The following is a 22,303-nucleotide window of genomic DNA, read 5'->3' on the forward strand; positions in this document are numbered from 1 at the left end:
AAAAAAAAATTAGCAAGGTTACCTTACGAAATATAGAAATGTGGTGGGGTGAGGAGTGGGAGGGAAGCAAGTAATGCCTTTGATTAGAACAGAGGAGAAAAAAATATTTTAAAAAATTAAAAACCTGCCTGGAATTGGTGAGAACTGACTGTTTTTGGATGAGATGTTTCTTTTCGTTAAAAAGCAATAAATACCGGGCAGCCCGGGTGGCTCAGCGGTTTAGCGCGGGCTTCAGCCCAGGGCTTGACCCCGGGGTCCCGGGATCGAGGCCCACGTCGGGCTCCCTGCATGGAGCCTGCTTTTCCCTCTGCCTGGTCTCTGCCTCTCTCTCTCTCTATCACGAATAAATAAATAAATAGTTTTAAAAAGCCATAAATACCTTTTGATGGGACACAGGGTCACCTTGCAGGGGGGTGGGGGGTGCACAGCCCCTGGGATGGAGGGGCCAACCTGAGCAGCTGCAACCAACTCACTGATGACCAGTGCTGAGCAAAACCTCGGAAGTCTCGGGGAGCCTGGGAGCGTCGTGGGAGGCCCGGGGTCCCGAGCCTGACCCGGGGCGCGGCCGCAGCTCCGACCGGGGGGCACTGGCCTGCCAGCCCGACTCCTGCGCGGTGTGGGGCGCGGGGCGCGGGGCGCGGGGCGCAGGCCGGGCCCGTCAGATCGCATCTGCCACCGGCCGGCTGTGCTTCGTGGAACCGTCAGCCCTCATTTGCGTCTAGCTCTTGTGCCCTGCCCGCCTGTAAACGAGGCCGGCTGGGGCTTGTCTGCCTCGGCGCCCCCCCACCCCTCACCCTCCACCCCGTGCACCGGGAGACCTCCCAGCCAGACGCGCTGGGGTGCAGGGGGGCCCCCGGGCACGCACGAGTTGCAGCATCCAGGCCGCAGCTCCAGTGCTTCCCCCCCACCCCACCCCCAGGAAGTCCCAAAGCCAGGGCACCCTGCGCTGACAGCGCTAGGGCCTCCTTTACGGGAACCTACCTTCGGGTGCCCACACCTCCTGGCATGGCACGTCTCTTCCATGAGATTAATCTAGGTGTTGCTCATGTGAACAACTGTTTTGGTTTGGTTTGGTTTGGTTTGGTGTGTGTGTGTGTGTGTGTGTGTGTGTTTTCCATCAGACTAGACTAGCTCAGCAGATTCATCCTGTTGAGGAGGAGGGGGTGGTAGTGATTGTTTCAGTTGTTTCACTGCTCCTGGGCTTTGCTTGGATCAGCCAAAAAAAAAAAAAAAAAAAAAAACCACCATGGCTAGAAATACTGTCAATCTGGTCCACCTCCAGGAACCTAATCATGCCTGCATTGCTCGGAGGAGTGAACTGATGGTAAACAGGAGCAGGTATGTTGGCTTCTCTTCGCCTCCACTTCGGCCCTAGTGTTGCCTTTACAATAAAGCAAAAGACTGTTCTGAAGGAACATCATCTCAATGATAAAAGGCAGAGGGTGTTATTGAAGCCGTTTTCCTTGGCAAGTGGCATAAAGGTAATATTTAGTATGCACCACACTGAATTCTCCTAGCCAGCTGCTCTGTCCCTGTTAAGACTTTCATTTATGCAGCTTGAGCTGGAACCTTTTTTGTTACCCCAGTCTATTACTTTGTCTATTTAAGGGATAACAGCCAAAGTGAAACAGCTTGCAATTTGCACCTGTCTGCTCTAAGCATTCCATGTTAGATTATGGGGTGAGCAAACTCTTCATTGCTAATGAGAACAAGACCGGGTGGGGCTAAATGCACTTTTGTTGGGGGGGCTCACAGGATATTTTAGTACGGTTCCCCCCTCTTTCTTGAATAATCTGATAGGGACCTCCCTATTCTCCTGGTTTTGAATTCCTAGAGTAAAAAGAATATATACAATTCAAAAAAAAGAAGTAAAAAAAAAATGTAGTTACAGTCGTCTATTCATTAAAGACAATTTTAAATGTCACGTAACCAAGAATTGAATCAATGTTCAGTCTGAGTTGCCTCAGATGGGAAAGAAAAAAATTAAATGCTAGTTTATCCCCAAGTTGTCCTAAGCCCTAAATACCTCGAGAGACCTTTAATTTGTAAAAGTGGCCATGAAAATAAAAAAGTTGATAAAAAAATTTTGGACGTTACAGAAAAGGTTTTGGAAATAATATCAAGTGCCGCAAAGTGAACCAGTGTTCCCTGCTTACGTTACCTTTGAAAATGTAATTGGATGGAAAATAAAAAGTCAAGTGACTGAGTTCAAAATCATGCATAGAGAGACGTCTGTGTGATATCATCACGTGAATCACAGAGCACATTCTCTGCAAATGCAGAAGTGTCAGCACACGATTCTCTCCGACCTCTTCTGGAAACCCTCTGCACCCCCCTTAGCTTTGAAGAGTGACACCCTTCACTCTTCAAATAAAATAAAAAATGCCGTCTATTTTGAAAGAGTTCAAACTGGAGGGTATTATGCTGAGTGAAATGAGTCAATCGGAGAAGGACAAACATTATATGGTCTCATTCATTTGGGGAATATAAATAATAGTGAAAGGGAATAGAAGGGAAGGGAGAAGAAATGGGTGGGAAATATCAGAAAGGGAGATACAACATGAAGACTCCTAACTCTGGGAAACGAACTAGGGGTGGTGGAAGGGGAGGAGGGCGGGGGTGGGGGTGACTGGGTGACGGGCACTGAGGGGGGCACTTGACGGGATGAGCACTGGGTGTTATTCTCTATAATTGAACACCAATAAAAAATAAATTTATTATTTAAATAAATAAATAAATTCATTGTGATGAAAGAACTTTAGGTAAAGCTTATAACATTTTCCCAAACCTTATGTACGTAAAAAAAAAAAAGTCATAATCATAGTGTTTGGTAATTTATCAAAATTATCTTTGAAGATTATCCAAAATTTAGAAATATATATATAGGTATATTTTATATATATAAAATACATACTGAATATATATATAATATATACTGAATATACCCACATAAACAGAAGGTATACTGAATGTATATATATAAGTGGAATATATATGTGTATATATTCTGTTAATATGCTGTTAATCAAAGGATCCGTGCTACATTTGGATTCCAGATATCTCTCACGTGCTAAGTGCTATGGTGAAACGATAACTGCTACGGTGACACGTTTACTGAAGTCCAGGTGGTCACAAGTACGGTCTCACTGGTAGTTTCTCAAGGTGACAGTGGCTGTCGGCCCACACCTCGCCTGACAGCTAAGGCCCCTGCTCATCAGTGCCGGACCCTCTCACACGCCTGTAGGAGTCCTGCCAGCCACTGCCGAGCCCGGGTAGGTCAAAGGGTTGAGCCATGTGTAATTCAGAACAGAGGAGGTCCCACGGTCACTCCACAAAAACAATTACACTACTTATTTCACTCTAGCCCTTGCCCAAAACTCACAAGCCTCACAGTTTCAGGCGGCCAATCTAATTCTGCCCCTGGGCGATGAGCCACATGAAAATATGTGGTGCTGTGTTTATAAATCTAATCAAAAATAGAAACAGTGGACAGGCACAGTCAGGTCCTCCTATGGATCATGGGAATCCTTGGAAGTTCTGAAGGCACTTTTGTTTAACTTCTACAGACTCCCTTTTGCTGTTACACTCGTTAATCATCCTCTTTACTCGTGAGTGCTACAAAGGAGGCTACATTTCTCCTCACTTCTCTCCTTTTCGTCTGTGGATAATATCATGAAAAATAAAGCTTAAAAGGCTGCTTTTAGAGGAAAAAGAATCAAAGAGGGAACCACTGTATTATCCATCTTACCTCTATGTCCATGTTCTCGGCTCCTTGCCCTTGGCAATGCACAGATTTAAATCCAGTCCCTCTAAAAAAGAAAAATAATATTTAAAAACTGGAATACATTGGTCTGACCATAAGATAGATTCAGCAATTTGGGCCCGAAGAGCTATGATGCTGCTTAATGGCTCCAAAAACTCTCAGCGTCAAGTCACCAGGATGGGATTTGGGGTCCTGGTTTTACTGGGGTTGTTCTCCTTTGCTCGAGCCAGACTCCTGATAAATGGAGAGTCCGTGAATATTCACAAAATGTTTTACAAAGGTGATGTCTAGGAAAAATTCAGACTTGATCAAGACAGCCTAAACTTCCTGCTTGATGCCCAAAAGGTGACTAATTTTCAGGCTACACTGAAAGGTGCTAAAAATTCTCTGTTGATGTTTGAGTTAACTTTATTACATTATCTTTTTAAAAATAGGATCCAGGTTTGCAACTGTCCTAAATGGACAATACCTGATAAAGTCCGTGATAAATATGTGCACTTGGGAACCAAGGAGATGAAATTCTGAGGGCTTCATTCAGCAAAGACATGCACTACACAAATTCTCATGAAAGGAGATGTGCTTTGAACACTCTTAAAACTCCTTAGATGTTAATTTGAATTAAAATATGTTCTTACAAATAGAGAACGCAAACTCCAAAAACAGAAGAAAGCCACAACCCAAACAAACCAAAACTTAGACGCTCAGAACTGGCAGCACAAAAGAAAAGTTCTCTCCTGACATGCATCGTGGGAGTCTGAACACCCCCAGAAAACTGAGCCGAAAAGTTTAAAAGACAAATATACGATAAAAGTAAATACACAAAGGAAAATTCAGGTAACTCTTTTGGGTTGCAAATGAGGATAAATGTAATGTTTAAACAATCTGGTAAAATAACTGTCTAGAAACTGAAAAAAAAAACCCACAAAACAAAAATTCCTTAGAGTCATGTGATAAGTCATCAAATTTAATCTGCAAGCTATTACATTGGATATCATTTCGAGTGATAAAAATCCTACACTAGAATACAGTCCAGGACCAGATGACTATATAATATGTGAGAATAATAATAAATGGGAATTTTTTCTAATGAGGAAGGAATACAGACCTAGCATTTATTAGATTATTATAAGCATTCACCAAAGGAGCCTTTTCAACTTGGGAGTTTGCCCTTTCAAAATGGTTATCTGCACTTGGCAGTAAAACAAAATATGTCACGTATGAATGACATATGTAACGCATTTGTATATGTTCCACAATTATTTTTTGAGACACATTTATTTTTATTTGGAGTTCTCACAGTTTTAAAAAGTCATCTCACCACGTGTGTAGGAGCTCTCATATGACTAAGAGTGTTGAAAAATGAAAGATTCTAATCCTTCTCGTGTTAATTTTAAAACTTACTTTTTTATGTATGAGTAACATCAGAGATTCAAAGATTATATTGATTACTTCCTAAAATAAGGGGAATGCATATAGAATTTTTTCAAAGGAAAGAAGTCGACATCAAAATGAGAAAATCTGAGCCAATTAGCAGAAGTTGAGGTTTGACTTGCTTGTGTTTTTTTGTTTTTTTGGTTTTTTGTTTTTTCCCACGGCACAGTGACAAAAGAGGTATCCCAAGGCACGCATTTCTAGGAAGGTCTGTAAAGAGGGAATCGGTCTTCTTTGGGTAACTTAACTTCGTATTATTCTAATAGCTAATATGTGTCTTTAAAATATCTGTAATTTGTAAAGTGACTCACTTATGGCCATCATGAATTCATTTTGCAGACCTGTAATCCGAAACGTACAAGCCACAAAACACAGGGTGCCTCTCTGCTCAGAAAACTTGCCCATAAGGCGGCCCACTTCTGTCCCTACACAGAAGCCTGCATTTTAGACATCTTCACACGCAGATACTTAGAACGCAGTATTTATTAGTCCAGCAAGACTCCATAAAATTTATGAAATAGGGTCAGAATCCTTTCATTCTCCCATGCAAATTAGGTAGTTAAATCTGGAAAGTCTTTGATAGAATCAAGTGGTGTATCACTTAAAAAGCAGCTCTCTCTGGAGGAGATCAACTGTATATTCCCCTGTCTCACGAGCAAAGGGTATGGCCTAGAACTCCTCCCTGCTAGAGAATCTCTGGGAGCTTAGACCAGGCGTTATTTGCAATCAAAAGCCCTAGCTTCCATGTATCTACAAGCTGAAATTTGGGATCCCTTATGGTTGGGTCAGATCCCTTACAACCTGCAGAATGGAGGTAATGAAGAACAATCCACCCACCCTGAGCCAGACAACTATCAGTGGACATGTGACCAGGCTATGGGACATAAAAAAGATGTGGGCAAGGTGTCATTTCTGATCCAAATACTGACACACGGATGTGTGTGCCCTGTGCAATTCCTAGGAATTTAATTGGAAGCCCTCCAAAGGGGAAAGGAATTGTTAACAGGATGAAAATGATCCTTCAGTTGCTAAGGGCTGTGACAAGGAGGGTGGATGGAGGCACGGGGGTGAGGCCTGTTCCGGCGGCCAGCGGTGCCGAATCAGTGAGAAAGATGCAGGGGCAGCAGAGCGGACTTGGAGGAACGGGCAGTGTTCAGAGCCGAATAGAAAAGGAGGGACGAAAGAACTCCATGAGCTCGGGATGGCAACAAAAGTGAGAATAAGTTCGTAAAACAACAAGCAGAAGCTGCCAGCAAATAATCATTTCAACAAGGCCATGATTAATGAGCAGCCACCGCACCCCCTAAAAAACTGATCACTTGTGGAAGTGACAAAATATGGAGCCAATCAGAGAACTGATGTATGTGCTCAACTGTCTGTATGTCTACATTCTCAAGAAAGGCCAAAAATAGCTTCCTTTGCAAAAGAAAAGGGAACCAAATAGCAGTTATAAATACTATGCATGTGCCAGAAACCTTGGTTTGGGCCTTTTAGGGATGTTGGATTTAATGATCTAACAGGCACCTGAATTCTCACCATGGCTACAAATGTGGACCATCGTGGGGCCTGTGAGCTGGCGTGCAAGTGGACTGCCACAGGACTGGTGGCTTAAAAGGCAGTCTCAAAAATTGCAAGCAGGTCGATAATACAATATAACCTGCTTGCAGGTACCGTGTGGACCACATTCTGTTGAGCCCAGGTTAGTAATCACCGCTGATTTGTAGAGTCACATGTTTTTTTTTGGGGGGGTGGGGGGGGGGGTGGGTTTGTTTGTTTTAAGGCTGATTTTAAAATGGCTTTCTCTGAAATGGTTGACCTTGTATTGCAAATTAAATCCTGGAATTGCCAAATCTCTGACAACTGGTTCATTGCTTCCAGAGAAGGGAATTAACATGGCTACAGCTGTCATTCCATTGCATTTTTCTTCTCAAGCAGACCAGCAAGGGCAAAGATGGTGTGAGACAGAGGTCGCAAGCCAGATTCTGTCTGCAAACATGTTTTGTTTGACCTCCGCAGTGATTTAAAACATATTGAGCCTATATTTAAAAATAAGAAAATTGCCATTAAAAAATTCCGACTTCTGGCTTCTTGTGGGAAATTTAAAAATTTGGCAAGCTAGGGTCAACTTGCATGGTGAGCGGTGGGAGCGCACACTCTAGGCCGTGCCCTTCTGGTCTACGGTTCCCACTCTTCCTATTGCAAACCACAAATCAATATGTAAGCTCCATAAGAGCAGTTTGTTTAACTCATCATCACATCCTCAGAACCTAGAACGGAGCCCAGCAAGCAGTGGATGCTTGATAAATACTTCATGTTGAGTGAAATGGTCTCAGGGACAGACAGGTAACTTTCATGGGTGGTTTTAAGACCATAAGCATGTCCAGGAACTGTCACAATACATGGCTCGATTGAAAAAAAAATCTCAAAAAAAAAAAAATCTCTGCAGTTCAAATTAATTCTGCTAGTCCTCAGGCAGAATGAGAGGGAAAGTACCCAAATATCATTCTGCTGGCACTGCTCTTTTTCTTAGGAAGAAATAGTTCTTGGGACCCCTGGGTGGCTCAGTGGCTGAGCATCTGCCTTGGGCTCAGGGCTTGATCCGGGGATCTGGGATCAAGTCCCATGTCGGGCTTCCTGCATGGAGCCTGCTTCTCCCTCTGCCTGTGTCTCTGCCTCTCTCTGTGTGTCCCTCATGAATAAATAAATAAATCTTTTTAAAAAATAGACATAGTTCTCTGCATCCCTGCCACTACCAAAAGTGGGGCCATGAGTATCCGGGAATATAAGAGTGGACACAAACCCAGCACACGTCACTCATCTGTTTTGTTTTGTTTTGTTTTGTTTTGTTAATATAATTGGCACACAATGTTACATGAGTTTCAGGTGTACTACTTAGTTTTGTAGATTTGACAAGTTTATACACTATGCTGTACTCACGACAAGTGTACCTACCATCTGTCCCCAAGCATCACTATTACAATATCATTGACTCTATTCCCTTATACTGTGCCTTTTGTTCCCATGACCTATTAATTTCATAACTGGAAGTCTTTATCTCCCACTCTCCCTCAATCAATATTTAACTTTTAGCTATTTGGAGCTTTGGACACATTATAATATTTATGCTTAATATCTAGTTTTCATTTTCTGAAACTTTGGATTATAGTTTTCCCAATTATGCTCATTGAAAAATGTATGACTGTGCCTAAATAAGTAGTACCATATGAAAATTAATAGTTTTATGAAATGAGTACTTGTAAGCAGATGAGGCCAATAAAAGACTTGGAACAGAGGTGTAGTAAAAAAAAAAAAAGAAGAAGAAGAAGAAAGCACTGGAAGAGATGGAAAGTAAGAAGTGACTAGAAAAGAACTCAAAGAGCTGCTCGTGTTGTGGGATTCCCATGGAGAAATTAAATGGATGTAACATGTCAGGACATGTCCTGACTATATGCGATATTTCTGTTGGATTGGGTTCTCTCTCTAGAACAAACCTTTATAAACACTTCACTGATCCTGCTTTTCCATGTTTTCACTGGTTTTTCCAGGCTGTGGTTGTTATTGGAGATATTTGAGAAGATGAGACTGACGACAAGTTACCCCCTACTGCTTGAGATATGGAAGTGGAATAGTTTGCCTTAATTTCATTAAATACATAGAGTAACTTTGTGGAATTTTTATGGTATCATTCATTCACTCTTCCCACTTCACTCATTTGTATTTCGTGGCCTGGCTCCTTACAGGCATTTGAACTTGAAACTTCTGGAAGAGAGATGGGAGTAGGTCTCATACCCACGATAACCAACTGCTCTACCACACTCCTCCCTCACCGTGCTCAGGGGGCTCCCCACTAGAGCATACATCTCCATTCAAGAATGAATCAAAAGAGGAATATAAAACCTATCATGGAAAGTCACTGGTTAAACCTAATACACTCTCGCTTTAACTAAAGAGCATCACACTGTGGCGCGAACTTGTGTTTATGGCTAGAAAGACACTGGTTCAGATTTCTCACACTGGGGGAGGTGCTTAACCTCTGAAAGTCTCCAATTCCTCTGAAAAATCCTTGAGAAAAGACTTCCAGTTTCCACTTAGGGTATCAAAGACTGGACAAGTGTTATTCCCAAACATAAACCAAAATATATCCTGCATATCTTCAAATTCATAACTTTTACTAAACCCACCAGCAAGTGGAAGTCATCGCATAATCAAGTGACCCAAAATCTAGGGAAAGGTAGGTGTTCCTAAGGAGTGACAGGAGGTAAGCACTTGCTTACTGAGGCAGACATAGGTCCCCATAGAAGCCAGTAAAAATTCAGCTACAAGTTGCTAACAAATTTCTAAAGTCTGAATGTGATCTAGTGTGAGAATATAGAACTTGAAGGATCTTCAAGCACAAGGAGAGGGGCACTGGGTGGCTCAGTGAGTGAAGTGTCCGACTCTTGGTTTCGGCTCCAGGTCATGATCTCAGGGTGGTGAGAATGAGCCCTGCGTCTGGCTCCCTGCTCAGCACAGAGTCTGCTTGTCCCCCCTCCCTCCCTTTCTGCCCCTCCCCCTGCTCCTGCAGCTCTCTGTCTCTAAAATAAATAAATAAAATCGTTAAAACATAAACACACACAAGGGTAGTTCATACCAATTCACAGACACTTCTCTATGAAACTTCTGAGTCCCCAGAAGAAAGACTGGTAGCAGAGAAAGAGTTCAGAGCAGTGATTCTAAATGGAGAGCAATATCTCCGAGAGGATATTTGGCTATATGTGGAGACATTTACAATTGCCATACCTGGGGGGATGCTATTTGTACCCAGTGGTTAGGGGCCAGGAATGTTGCTTACCATCCAGCTATGCATCGACTGGCACCCTCTTACAAAGAATCATCCAATCCAAAAATGTCAATAGAACTGCAGTTGAGAACTACTGATCTAGAGAAATCCTCCCTTGTGATGGAACAGGGCCACTGCAGAAAAGCACAAAGCCCCACTTGGATACTCCACCTTTTTTTCCTCTTAGGAACAAAGCATTATTTTTCTGGGAAACAGCAGCAAACTGTTTTTTGGTGGTGTTGTTGTTTTAATGATTTTATTTTTTATTTATTTATTTATTTTTTTTGAGAAAAAGAGAGAACAAGCGGGGGTTGGGGGAGAGGGAGAAGCAGGTTCCCTGCTGAGCAGACAGCCTGACATGGGGCTCGATCTCAAGATCCTGGAATCCCTACCTGAGCTGAAGGCAGATGCCTAACTGTCTCAGCCACCTAGACACCCAGCAGCAAACGCTGTTGCACCCTCCTCCCACAAGACAAGGTTAAGAACCACTGCAGCTGGGAAAAGAGAATACAAAAGTACCCTCTAGCCCTGGGGTGGGGCAAGAAAACCTCCTGGCCCAAACTATTAGAGGTGTCCTACTGAAGAAAGAGGCAGGATCTGAGATGGCCTGACCCTTGGGACCCAGAGCCATAGCAGCTTCCCAAGGAGATGACTCACTCACCTTACCATCAGGTGGCCACCCATTGAGCATCAAAGGAACATCCATGAAGAACTGGTAAAGGAGAAGGGATCAGAATAGAGATGCTCCCTCACGTACAGTCACATAGCAAAGACTTAAACTCGGAGCATGAACAGACATCTAGGAAATTTCAAAAACCACCACCATTCTAAGAACAAGTTAAGGCCACAGGTATTGCAAGCCTATGCGGAGCACTGATGATAGCCATTTACAACAACAAAATCCAACCCCTGCTCAAGCACAGGCTAGATTGACCAAACCTCCCACTTGGGAAGACTAGCAAAATAAAAGATTACTATTGCTGGCTTGGAATAATATCTACCCCAGTCTCTACTGTCCCGCCCAAGATGATCTGCTTTCAAATAACGTTAGGTGACAAATAAAGAAGCAAGGAAAAATAAATAAAACACTGTCAAAAAGACAAAATGATCCATAGAAATGGACTCAGAGACAATCCAGAGATTGTATCTATCAAATAGAGAATTTAAATTCACATGATTAGATGAGATACTGTCATCGAGATAGTGACACAAGTCATTCCTGACTTCAGTCCCCCTCTTGAAAAGACCATCTAGCCACATCCATTGGCAAGACGCTATTGTGAACATCTTAAAAGCTAGGGAGTGAGGCTTCAGCACACCCCTGAGAACAGAGACCAAGAATGCCACTAGAAGGATAAGAGGAGTAATTTCACTGACTGCATCAACCACCCCCCAGGCCAGCTCAATGCCTACCAGAGAGGGTTTCTCTGGGCCTGCAGTTTCTCCAGTGGGAAAAAGAAAACCCAAGGTGGACATCTGCTTTCTGAGCATTGAGGGATGCTTCCTGGGAGGCTCACTTAGGTCTCACTTCCTGAGCATCACTGGAAGTTCCTGGGGAACTCAAAAACTGGGGAAATCAGATAAAGATGGAGAAGGGGACAAGGCTTTCAGTAACCATTGCTCAGATATCGGTGGAGTGTGTTCATGATTGCCAAGGAACCTGAGCAGATATCCCGGCTGGCAGTTCGGTTTGTAGGCAGAGCTGACTTGGTGGCCCCATCTCACCGAGGATCTCAATTGGCAATTCTACCAGATTTGAATCCCCAGCCAAAGGGCTGTACTGCCAAGCAACACATCCTGTGGCCACCTGGGCAGAGGTACAGGCTTGCAATCTCACCCAACTGCCAAGCAGAGCCTCCAGTTCTGCCCCACCAGGAAGCAAGGCCACAGACGCCCAGCAGCACATTCTGTGACCTGCCTGGGCAGGGAGCCAAGCCGGCAGCCTCACCCAATTGTTGAGGATAGCCCCTGGCCCTGCATAATCAAGGAGCCTGCAGAGCACCCCAAGGAGCCTCAGAGCTCAACCTACAGTAACGCCTAGCTGCAGTATCCAGCCTACAATCTCACACAGCAGTGGAGGTCAGCATATGGTCCCCCTTGATTGTTGAGCACAAACTGTGACCTTGACCAGGACGCGTCCATCCAATGACCTTGGCCAATCGTGGAGCATAGCTTGTGGCCTTACCCAACCAGGGACTGTACTCAATGGCCTTGCCCAAATCTAAAGTACAGTACCCCATATAACTGACCAGGGAAACTGACCAGCAGCCACACCCAACAGCAAAGTACAGTCAATGGCCTACTAGATCACATAGCCCAGCCTACAGCCTCACCTAACTTCAGAGTACAGCCTTTAGCCCCACCTGATCATGGAGCGCTTGCCCGAGGCCCCATCCAACCATAAAGCCTAGGCCTGTGACTATGCCTAAATAGGGTACCAGTAGCACCATCCAGTAGAAAAGCATACCTGAGGCCCCACAAAACCAAGATTATGGAGCACAGCCCATGGCCTGCTTAGTCATGGAGTCCAGCTAGTAGCACTATCCTAGAAGGGCTTAGAGCCTGTAAGCCCAAGTAATCAGAGGTAATTGCAGAGCCCGGCTAGTAGCCCCACCTTACTGTAGAAACAGGTAGAAGCTACATCTAACCAGGGAGCCTACCAAGTAGCCTGGCTTGAATATAGAGCTCAGCCAGTAGGTCTACCCAACCATGGAGCCCAGCCAGCAGCACCCTTCCCCAACCCCCAACTTTAGAAGATAGACAGTAGGCTTGCTGAACTAGAGAACCAAATAGCAAGCCTTGCATGCCCATGTGCACTAGCACCTGACCAGGCTAATACCCCAAGCTGAGGTGACTGGTAAAGATCTCTCCCTACTAAATAAATAAAGTCTGAAAGAGAAAATGCTTATCAAATACACATATATTAATGCAAAAATACAAAGACCATGGAGAATCAGGTAAACATGAAACCACCAATGGAAACTTATAAAGTTCCAACAACTGGTCCTAAGAAATGGAGATCTATGAACTGTCAGACACAGATTCCAGAATATTTCTCTAAAAGAAGTTCAAGAGACTATAAAACACGGAAAACTAAATGAAATTAGGAAATTAAGAAAATAATGCATGAATAAAATGGGAAATACAACAAAAAAACAGGAACCATCAGAAACAAATTAACAAAGGAAAGAAAATAGATATCCTAGACCTCAAGAATATAATGACTGTACTGAAGAATTAAATGGAAATCTTTGACAGCAGAATCTAACAAGTAGAATAAAGAATTAGTGAACTCAAAGGCAGATCATTTGAAATTATGCTGTTAAAGGAGCAAAAATAAAAAAAGAAGGAAAAAAGTAAAGAAAATCTACAAGAACTAATGAGAAACCAGCAAAAGGAGCAATGGATGTATTATGGAAATTATGAAGGAGAAGAGAAAGGGATGGAGAAGAAAGTTTATTTTAAAAAAGAGTGAATGAGCACTTAAACCTGGAGAAAGAAATAGACATCCACATTCATGAGGCTCAAAGGATCCCAAAGAAGTCGAATCTGTAACGAGCTACACTGAGTCACATATAATTAAATTGTCAAAAGACTAAGTGAAAATTTTGAAACAAGAAAAAACAATGTCATATGAGAGGGAGCAAACATACACAGAACATACACAAAACATTTTATTTAACAGAAGCAGAATACACATTCTTCCCAAACACACCTGAAACATGTTTTTAGGACAAATCATAGGTTAAGCAATGAAACAAGTCTCAAAATATTCAAGAAATAAGAATTATATCAAGTATCTTTTCCAATCAATATGGTTGACTCTAGAAATCAACAGGAGGAAAGCTAGAAATCTCACAAACCTGAAAATTACACAACATACTTCTGAACAATCAATGGATCAAAGAAGGAACAGAAATTAAGTATCTTAAGACAAATGAAAATGGAAGCACAACATAATCAAAACTTATGGGACACAACAAAAGCAATAATATAGTTTATAGCTATACAATTTTTCATCAAGAGAAAGGAAAAATCTCAAATAAATAGCCTTATATTACACCTAAAGAAGTAAAAAGGAAGAACAAACTAAATCCAAAATTACCAGAAGAAATAATAAATATTAGAGCAGAAATCGATGAAATAGAGAAAACTACGGAAAGGATGAGCAAAACTAGTAGTTGGTTCTTTGAAAAGATAAATAAAATTAACAAACTCTTAGCTAGATTAGCCAAGAAAAAAAAAAGGAAAGGACAGAGGACTCACATAAATAAAATGATAATGAGAAAGGAGACATTACAACAGATACCACAAAAATACAAAAGATCACAAAGGGCTATTATAAAGTTACATACCAATCAAATTGGAACATCTAGAAAAAAGTGGATGAATTCCTAGAAACGTACAACCTACCAAGACTGAGTCATGAAGAAAACCTGGACAGATCAATAATTAGTAGGGAGATGGACTCAATAATCAAAACCCTTCCAACAAAGAAAAGTCCAGGACTACATGGTTTCCCTCATGAATTCCATGAATCACCTAAAGATTTAGTGCCAATCCTTCTCAAACTCTTCTGAAAAAAAAAACTGAAGATAAAGGAGCATTTCCAAAATCATTTTACAGGCCACCATTACTCTGATACAAAGCCAAATAGGGACACTACAAGAAAATAGCAAGCCAACTCCCCTGATGAAATGAGGGTCTTTGCAGATATAATTAGTTAAGAAGTGACAACACTGGATGGGGGTGGCTCCTAAATCTAGTGACTGGCATCCATAAAGAGGGAAGGGAGGCTATACAGGGAGACACAGTGAAGAAGTCCATGTAAAGATAGAGTCAGAGATTGGAGTTACCCAGCCACAAGCAAAGGAACATCAAGCATTGTTGGCAACCACCAGAAACTAGAAGAGACAAGGAAAGATTCTTCTCTGGAGACTTTGAAGAGAGCATGGCTCTGCTGATAACTGCAGACTTCTGGAAAAACTGTGAGAAACTAAATGCAGAACAGTGAGAGAATGAATGTGTGTTTTCTGAGGCCCACAAGCATATGGCATTTTGTTATGGCCAGCCCTAGGAAACTATTACAGACCCTTATCTAATAACAACTTTCATAAAAATTAACTCAAAATGGGTCATAGACCTAACTAGAAGAGCTAAAACGATAGAAATTCTAGAAAAAAAATAACATTTTTGTGACCATGGTTATCCTGTTTGCAATTAGATATGACACAAAAAGAAAAATCCATTAAAAAAGAAATGGAAAAATTGGCCTTCACAATTAAAAACTTCTGCTCTTTAAAAGATACCTGTATTAGTTTCCCATTGCTGCATACCACATCATCACAAACTTAGCATCTTAAAATAGTACCCGTTTAATACTGTACTTCAAAACTTTGGCAGGGTATGGGCGGCGCGTTCTCTGCTTAGTTTGAAATCAAGATGTCAGCTGGCTATATTCTCATCAGGTTTGGGATTTCTTCAAGCTCACTCACATTATTATTAGAATTCAGCTATTTGCACCTGTAGGACTAAAGTCCTAATTCTTGCTGGCTATCATCTGGGAGCTATTTTCAGCTTCTAGGGGCAGCCACATCCCTCACCATGTGGGCTCCCATTTTCAAGCCAGCAATGGTACACTGAATACTTCTCATATTTTCAATCCCCCTGACTTCCTCTTCTACCTCCCACCAGAGAAAGCTCTTTGCTTTTACAGGAGACATGTGATTAGATTTGCCTACTTCGATATTCTCTGTATCTCAAGGTCAACTGACTTGGGACTTTAACAATTGCAAAAGCCCTTCAGAGCAGTACCTATAATAGTGTTTGATTGAAAATCCAGGGGGCAGGAATTCTGGGGGTGGGGGAGAAACAGGGAACATCTTTAAAATCTTCCTATCAAAACACCATTAAAGAGGGAAATGACAAGCCACAAACTAGGAGAAAACACCTTCAAATCATGTATCTAATAAATGACTCATATCCAGAACATATAAAGAACACTTACAAGTCAATAATAAGGAAATAAGCAGCCCAATAACAAAAATGGACAAAAGATATGCATAGAGTTTTTACCAAGGAAGGTTGTGAATGGCCAATAAAAACACACGAAAAGATGTTGAACATCATTAGTCAGTGACACTCCCAGGCATTTACTAAATGAAATATAAACTTATACGTACACAAATAAATGCTTATAGTGGTTTTATTTTGATTGCCAAAAACTGGAAACAACTCTAATGTTGGTGAGTGGATAAAGAAATTGGTACATCCCTGCAATGAAATGCTGCTCCGCAATAAAAGCAATAAATCCCAAGTGTGTTTGCCAAGGATAAGAATAGAAACTCAAAATGGTGCTTACCAGAAACTGAGGCATTAGGGAAATGGTGAGATGTTGGTCAAAGGATAAAAACGTCCAGTTAGAAGATGAATGAATTTTGAGGCTCTACCGCACAGCATTGTGATTATAGTTCACAATAATGTGTTACATATTTGGTATGTGTTAACTAACTCGAATTTAAGATAAGTGAAAAGCATAAAAAAATAATGTATTATATACTTGAAAGTTGTTGAGAGTCTAAATCTTAAATGTTCTTACTACAAAAAAGAAATAGTGGGATCCCTGTGTGGCGCAGCGGTTTGGCGCCTGCCTTTGGCCCAGGGCGCGATCCTGGAGACCCGGGATCGAATCCCACGTCGGGCTCCCGGTGCATGGAGCCTGCTTCTCCCTCTGCCTGTGTCTCTGCCTCTCTCTCTGTCTGTGTGTGACTATCATAAAAAAAAAAAAAAAGAAATAGTAATTATGTGACATATGGAGTGAGCTGAGTAGTAATCATATGGCAATATATACGTGTATCAAAGCCACAGCTTGTATACCTTAATCTTTATGATGTTATATGTCAATTATATCTTAATAAACCTGAAAATAAAGAAATAAGGCCGACTCGAAGACAGCATAATGTACAGTTCCATTCATACGACATGCTGGAAATGGCACAACCATAGACACAAAATTTATCACTGGCGTCAGACGTTAGGGGGGCAAAGAAAAGAACAAGGGGGATGTGGAGGGGAGGTAGAGCAGGGGAAGGTGATAGACTTGTTCCATATCTGGATTATAGCTATAGTTACACAAATGTATGCACTTGTCAAAACTCACAAAACTTTCCACTAGAATGCTGAATTTTATTTCATATTAGTTATATCTGAATTTACAAAAGAAAAAAATGTATTTATATACATTTACTGTTTTATATACATATATTGCTTGGGGGAAGAGAAGACTCCTTAAATTTTTTTCTTAGTTTTTATCAAAGAAATAAATGTATATGATTAGAAATAAAATATTACAAAAAGGTCAAGTACAAGGCTGCCACACCACTTTGACCTACCCCAGTTCTAAACGCCGAAGATTTTAATTATTTTAGTTTTTTGTTTGCTATGATGGTTAATGCCATAGCTTTAAGTAATACAGTTAATGCAATAATATATAAGTGATAATATTATTATATGATACAAATAATAAAGAGTAATAATGCGTTAGAATTAATTTCATGTTTCTTACATTGTTTTCTTAATCTTGCCATATGTTATGGGTTGAATTAGATCTCCTCATTCTAGGGGCGCTTGGGTGGTACAGTCAGGGTGGTAAATGTCCGACTGTTGGTTTGGGCTCAGGTCGTGATCTCAGGGTCATGAGATCAAGCCCCACATTGGGCTTCCTGCCCAGTGCAAAGTTTGTTTAAGAGTCTCTCTCCCTCTGTCCTCCCCCTATACTTTTTCTCTCCCCCTCTCCCTCTATATAAGATAACTAAATAAATCTTTTTTAAAAAATGTTAACATTCTGGGATCCCTGGGTAGCTCAGCAGTTTAGCACCTGCCTTCGGGCCAGGGCATGATCCTGGAGACCCGGGATCAAGTCCCATGTCGGGCTCAGTGCATGGAGCCTGCTTCTCCTTCTGCCTGTGTCTATGCCTCTCTCTCTCTCTCTCTGTGTCTCTCATGAATAAATAAATAGAATCTTAAAAAAAAAATGTTAACATTCTAACTTCCAATATTTATGAGTGTGAGCTTATTTGGAAATAGTATCTTTACAGATGGTCAAGTTAAGATGAGGTCATTAGGATGGGTCCTGATCCAAGGTGACTGGGAAACTCAAATGAAAGGGAAATGTGGACACAAAGAGAGATACAAATAGGGGCAAGACGATGTGAATACACAGGGAGAAAGAACATCACCAACAAGCCAAAAAACACCTAAGCTATCAAAATCTAGAAGAAAGACAGAATGGATTCTCCATCCCCCCTGCCCTTAGAAGGTATCAACCCTGCCAACACTTGCATCTTGGACTTTTAGCCTCTACAAGTTTGAGGGAATACATTTCTGTTGCATAAGTCACTCAATTTATGGTATTTTGTTATGACAATCCTAGTAAACCATACACTGTGCATGATTAATCTCATTTATTCTATTTTCCTTTTCCCCTTCTTTCCTCATCTCTTCCAGTTAAAACTTTAATTAGATATCACTCTACTCATATATTCTAGTGTTTACATTAAATAATATTGAACATCTATTTTTTTATGTATTTGAGAAAGAGAAAAAGAAAGAGCATAAGCAGGGGGAGCAGCAGAGGGAGAAGGAGAAGCAAACTCAGGCTGCTCAGCCCCAATGTGGGGCTCAATCTCAGGACCCCAGGATCATGACCTGAGCTGAAGGTAGGTACTTAACTGACTGAGCCACCCAGGTGCCCCTGAACATCTGTTTATTATTTTATAGCCTGCAGAAAGAATCTCCTCGCTACCCACTTTTTTTTAAGATGACCGTTTTAGGGTCCTCATTCTTCCCACCTCTTCCTTCCCATCTTCTGTTTCCAAATCTCTATCAACTGTACATCTACTTTTAATTCCCAAGATTGAGGGGCACCTGGGTGGCTTAGTCAGTATGGATCTGACTCTTGATTTCAGCTGAGGTCTTGATCTCAGAGTTGAGAGTTCAAGCCCTGCATCCCACTGGGTGTGGACCCTACTTAATTAAAAAAAAAAAAAGATATTGAAAAAATACATTCTGTTATAATCATAACAATTATAAAAAATTATGCTTTGTCTATAGATTAATTCTAACAACCAAAACCTGATAACAGCTTTATAATTATGACTAGACTAATCAAAATTATGGCAAGTTCATGTAGGCAGGCTGCCACATTCTATTTCTCCTTTTTTCAGTGTCATGGCCCTTGTGCTATGCAAATGAGAGTGAGCTCAGGGTTCATTGAATGAACTTTGAGTGAACATCAAAGACAAATGGCCCTTTCATCTCTGCTTTGACTCCCACCTGCCCACCAACTGTCTTCCTTCTCTGTATGGAATTTCAGTTCATGAAATGTTTGATTCCCTGAGTGGAATCTCAGCTTCATTTAACTCTCTTCCCCATATTGTCTAAATCTTTGACATTTTTTCCTACTTCCTAGAACATTTCCTTAACTTTGTCTTCCAACTCCCTTATTAACTTTTATTTTTTTTAAGTTTATCATTTTTTAAAGATTTTAATTATTTAACTGATAGAGAGAGAGAGAGAGAGAGCAGGAGTAGGGGGAGGGAGAAGCAGGCTTCCTACTGAGCAGGGAATCTGACTCAGGACTCTACCCCAGGACCCTGGGATCATGACCTAAGCAGAAGCAGATGCTTAACTGAATGAGCCACCCAGGCACCCTCCTTATTGACTTTTTTTTTAAAGTTTTTTTGCAGTTAGACTTTTAATTTCTAGGAGTTCTTTTTTGATTTCTGATGCTTCCTTTCTTGGCACCCTATTATTGTTTTAGGGATGTGATATCCCCTTTAATTCCTTCAAGGAGAGTTTAAGTGGTGATTTATTTTGTTGTAATTTCTCCACTAGCTTAATTACTTTCATTTCCCCAGGGTCTGTTTTTCAGTTTGCTTATCTGGTCTTTCTATTTCATGTTGCTGTTTTTCCTCAAATACTTGATGATCCTCAGTTTACCATTCACATTTAAACACGAGAGTATTGAAAGGCTAGCCAAATCTTGTGTACATGAGGGAGTCTCCTTTTTAGGGTAGAAAGGCATTGTTTTAGGATAAGAAGATGAGAAAGCAGCTGCTAAACTGTCCTCTTCCCTGTGAGGAGAAAGCACTAGAATCATAACACTTGTCTAAATGGCCTCAGACAGTTGCTTCAAAACTTTTAAAGAAGAATCTTCTCAGTTTTTGCCCATTGGCAAATGCCTGGCTGTTTGTCATTCTAAGGTTTTTAATTATTTTTTTTGTTTGCATATCCCCCCAAAAAGAACTTTGAAAAACAATGTATCTTTTAAACGACTTTAAGTTGACATGCAGAATGTTCCATTATAGAGTAAACAGTTGCTACAAGTGTAATTTCTGGCACATTGCAAATACTTTCATTTTAATTAACCCTGGTACATCACTCTTACTCTCCTGAAGATATCTCGTGGAAGGGAAATACAATAGTATTTGATACCCTCTATTTTCCATTTTCAAAATATATACCTCTTCAAAATAACTACTTCTTCTTTATTGTTGATCATTTGTAACATTACTTTTTTGACTTGGACTCCTGTTTCTATTTCACTTCCCTTACAGAATCTTATTGTTCTATTCTAATGTGTTGCATATTTGTGATTTAATAAATAAATATATATATATTGCTGAACACTCAATATTCATCTTCTATAACCAAAATATATATATGCAAATTGAAATTATACTTTTTCTACATTCCCTATGCCTGTGATGCTCATTAACTTTTTCCCTTCTCAACTGAGTTATAATTAGTTCACAATTGAGCCAAAGTATATAATATAGACAAATATTGAAAAGAATTATCAAACACAAAATGTAGAATTTTATTGTAAGAACGCTTCTAGTTGAAAGAAACGTTACTCAGTTCTACGCTGTCTTCAGTTCCACACGTTGTGCACTGCACAACTTCAGGGGGTGCCATTCAACCCAGTGCCTGTGTGGGTGTCACCCTTGAAGTAGTGCAACATTTTTGCTTAATAAGATCACTTGTCTCTGAGGAAGTAGTACAGACACATGTGTCAGCCTCAATTCTATTGTTTCTTTTTCTAGATATATGCACTGAAAACATCATTCAGGTAAAGAAAGAATGAGAATTTATACTTCATAGAATCATCAAATTATTTTCAAAATCTATGAGTGGCCCCTCAGAGTTGTTGCTGGTGCTATTCTCACTGAGGATATTCAGCACAGGACAGGTGACTAGGGTAAGGTCACATGATTATGGTAATAACGGGGGAGGGGAGAGGTACACCACAACCAGTGTTCCAAGACAGATCAGCTTTAGAAAAACAGTACACATAGTAGAGGAGGATCTGGAAACTAATTACTTTAAAAAGATCTGTGCCGGAAGACCCTCATTCCCCTTTATGTGTAAGAATAATGTTGTTATGTGGGTGGTAGATGGAGTGGGAGGGAAGTCTGATTTTGCTCTCCACTTTCAAATAAGCCTTGTGTTTGTACTTCCACTCTGTTCCTCTGGCCAGCTATCTGGGGTTGTGCTGGGTGTACTGGTCCCCTCTCCCTTAGCAATGCCCTCCAGGCTGTCACTCTACTTACCCTGCTTCACCTACCAGAACTAGTTGAACTATTTTTCATTTTCCCAAAATTTGTTGTCCTCTTTTATCAGGAGACAACTTCCTGATAATAGTTTCTATTAGTCTTGTTTCTATTAGTTTCTATTAGTCTTTCTATTAGTCATGTTTCTATTAGTCTTTAGTAGCCTTGTAATAAAAACTCAAGAGAAATATGAAAAAAATATATATATATAACTTGAACTAAAAACTCATAGAAGGATCTTAATAAACAGCACATTCTCCAGCTAATCTAAATGGAAAATTAAAATATGTTCTACCCAGAGCAGTGAAGGTCCTTCCTAATGTCAGTTCAGGGCAGCCCAGCTGCTCTTTCCACCACTCAACTTTGCCATTTTCATCATCAAAATGAACTTTGCCGGGTTGCCCAGGTGGCCCAGTGGTTGAGCATCTGCCTTTGGTTCAAATTATGATCCTGGGGTCTTGGGATCTAGTCCCGGATCGGGATCCCCACAGGGAGCCTGCTTCTCCCTCTGTCTGTGTCTCTGCCTCTCTGTGTGTGTGTCTCATGAAAAAATAAATAAAATCTTTAAATAAATACATAAAATGAACTTTGTCTAAAGAAGCCTGCAAAACATTGTACTGATGCCCTGGATTGTGACGGAAGTGTAGTCTTAGGGTCACCGACTAGAAGCCCATAGCT

The 22,303-nt window shown here is 41.0% G+C and overlaps 1 protein-coding gene across 1 annotated transcript in view; it reads right to left on the bottom strand.

Annotated features, from left to right (window-relative positions):
- LOC125754375 (orofacial cleft 1 candidate gene 1 protein-like) overlaps positions 1-22,303 on the bottom strand; it is a 60,668-nt gene that overhangs the window by 18,466 nt on the left and 19,899 nt on the right. Inside the window, 1 exon segment of the mRNA XM_049105929.1 lies at positions 3,749-3,809. Within this exon segment, the coding sequence (XP_048961886.1) occupies positions 3,749-3,760 (12 nt within the window). The 5' untranslated portion in view covers positions 3,761-3,809.

This window comes from Canis lupus, chromosome 35 (assembly GCF_003254725.2).
Source record: "Canis lupus dingo isolate Sandy chromosome 35, ASM325472v2, whole genome shotgun sequence".
NCBI lineage: Eukaryota > Metazoa > Chordata > Mammalia > Carnivora > Canidae > Canis > Canis lupus.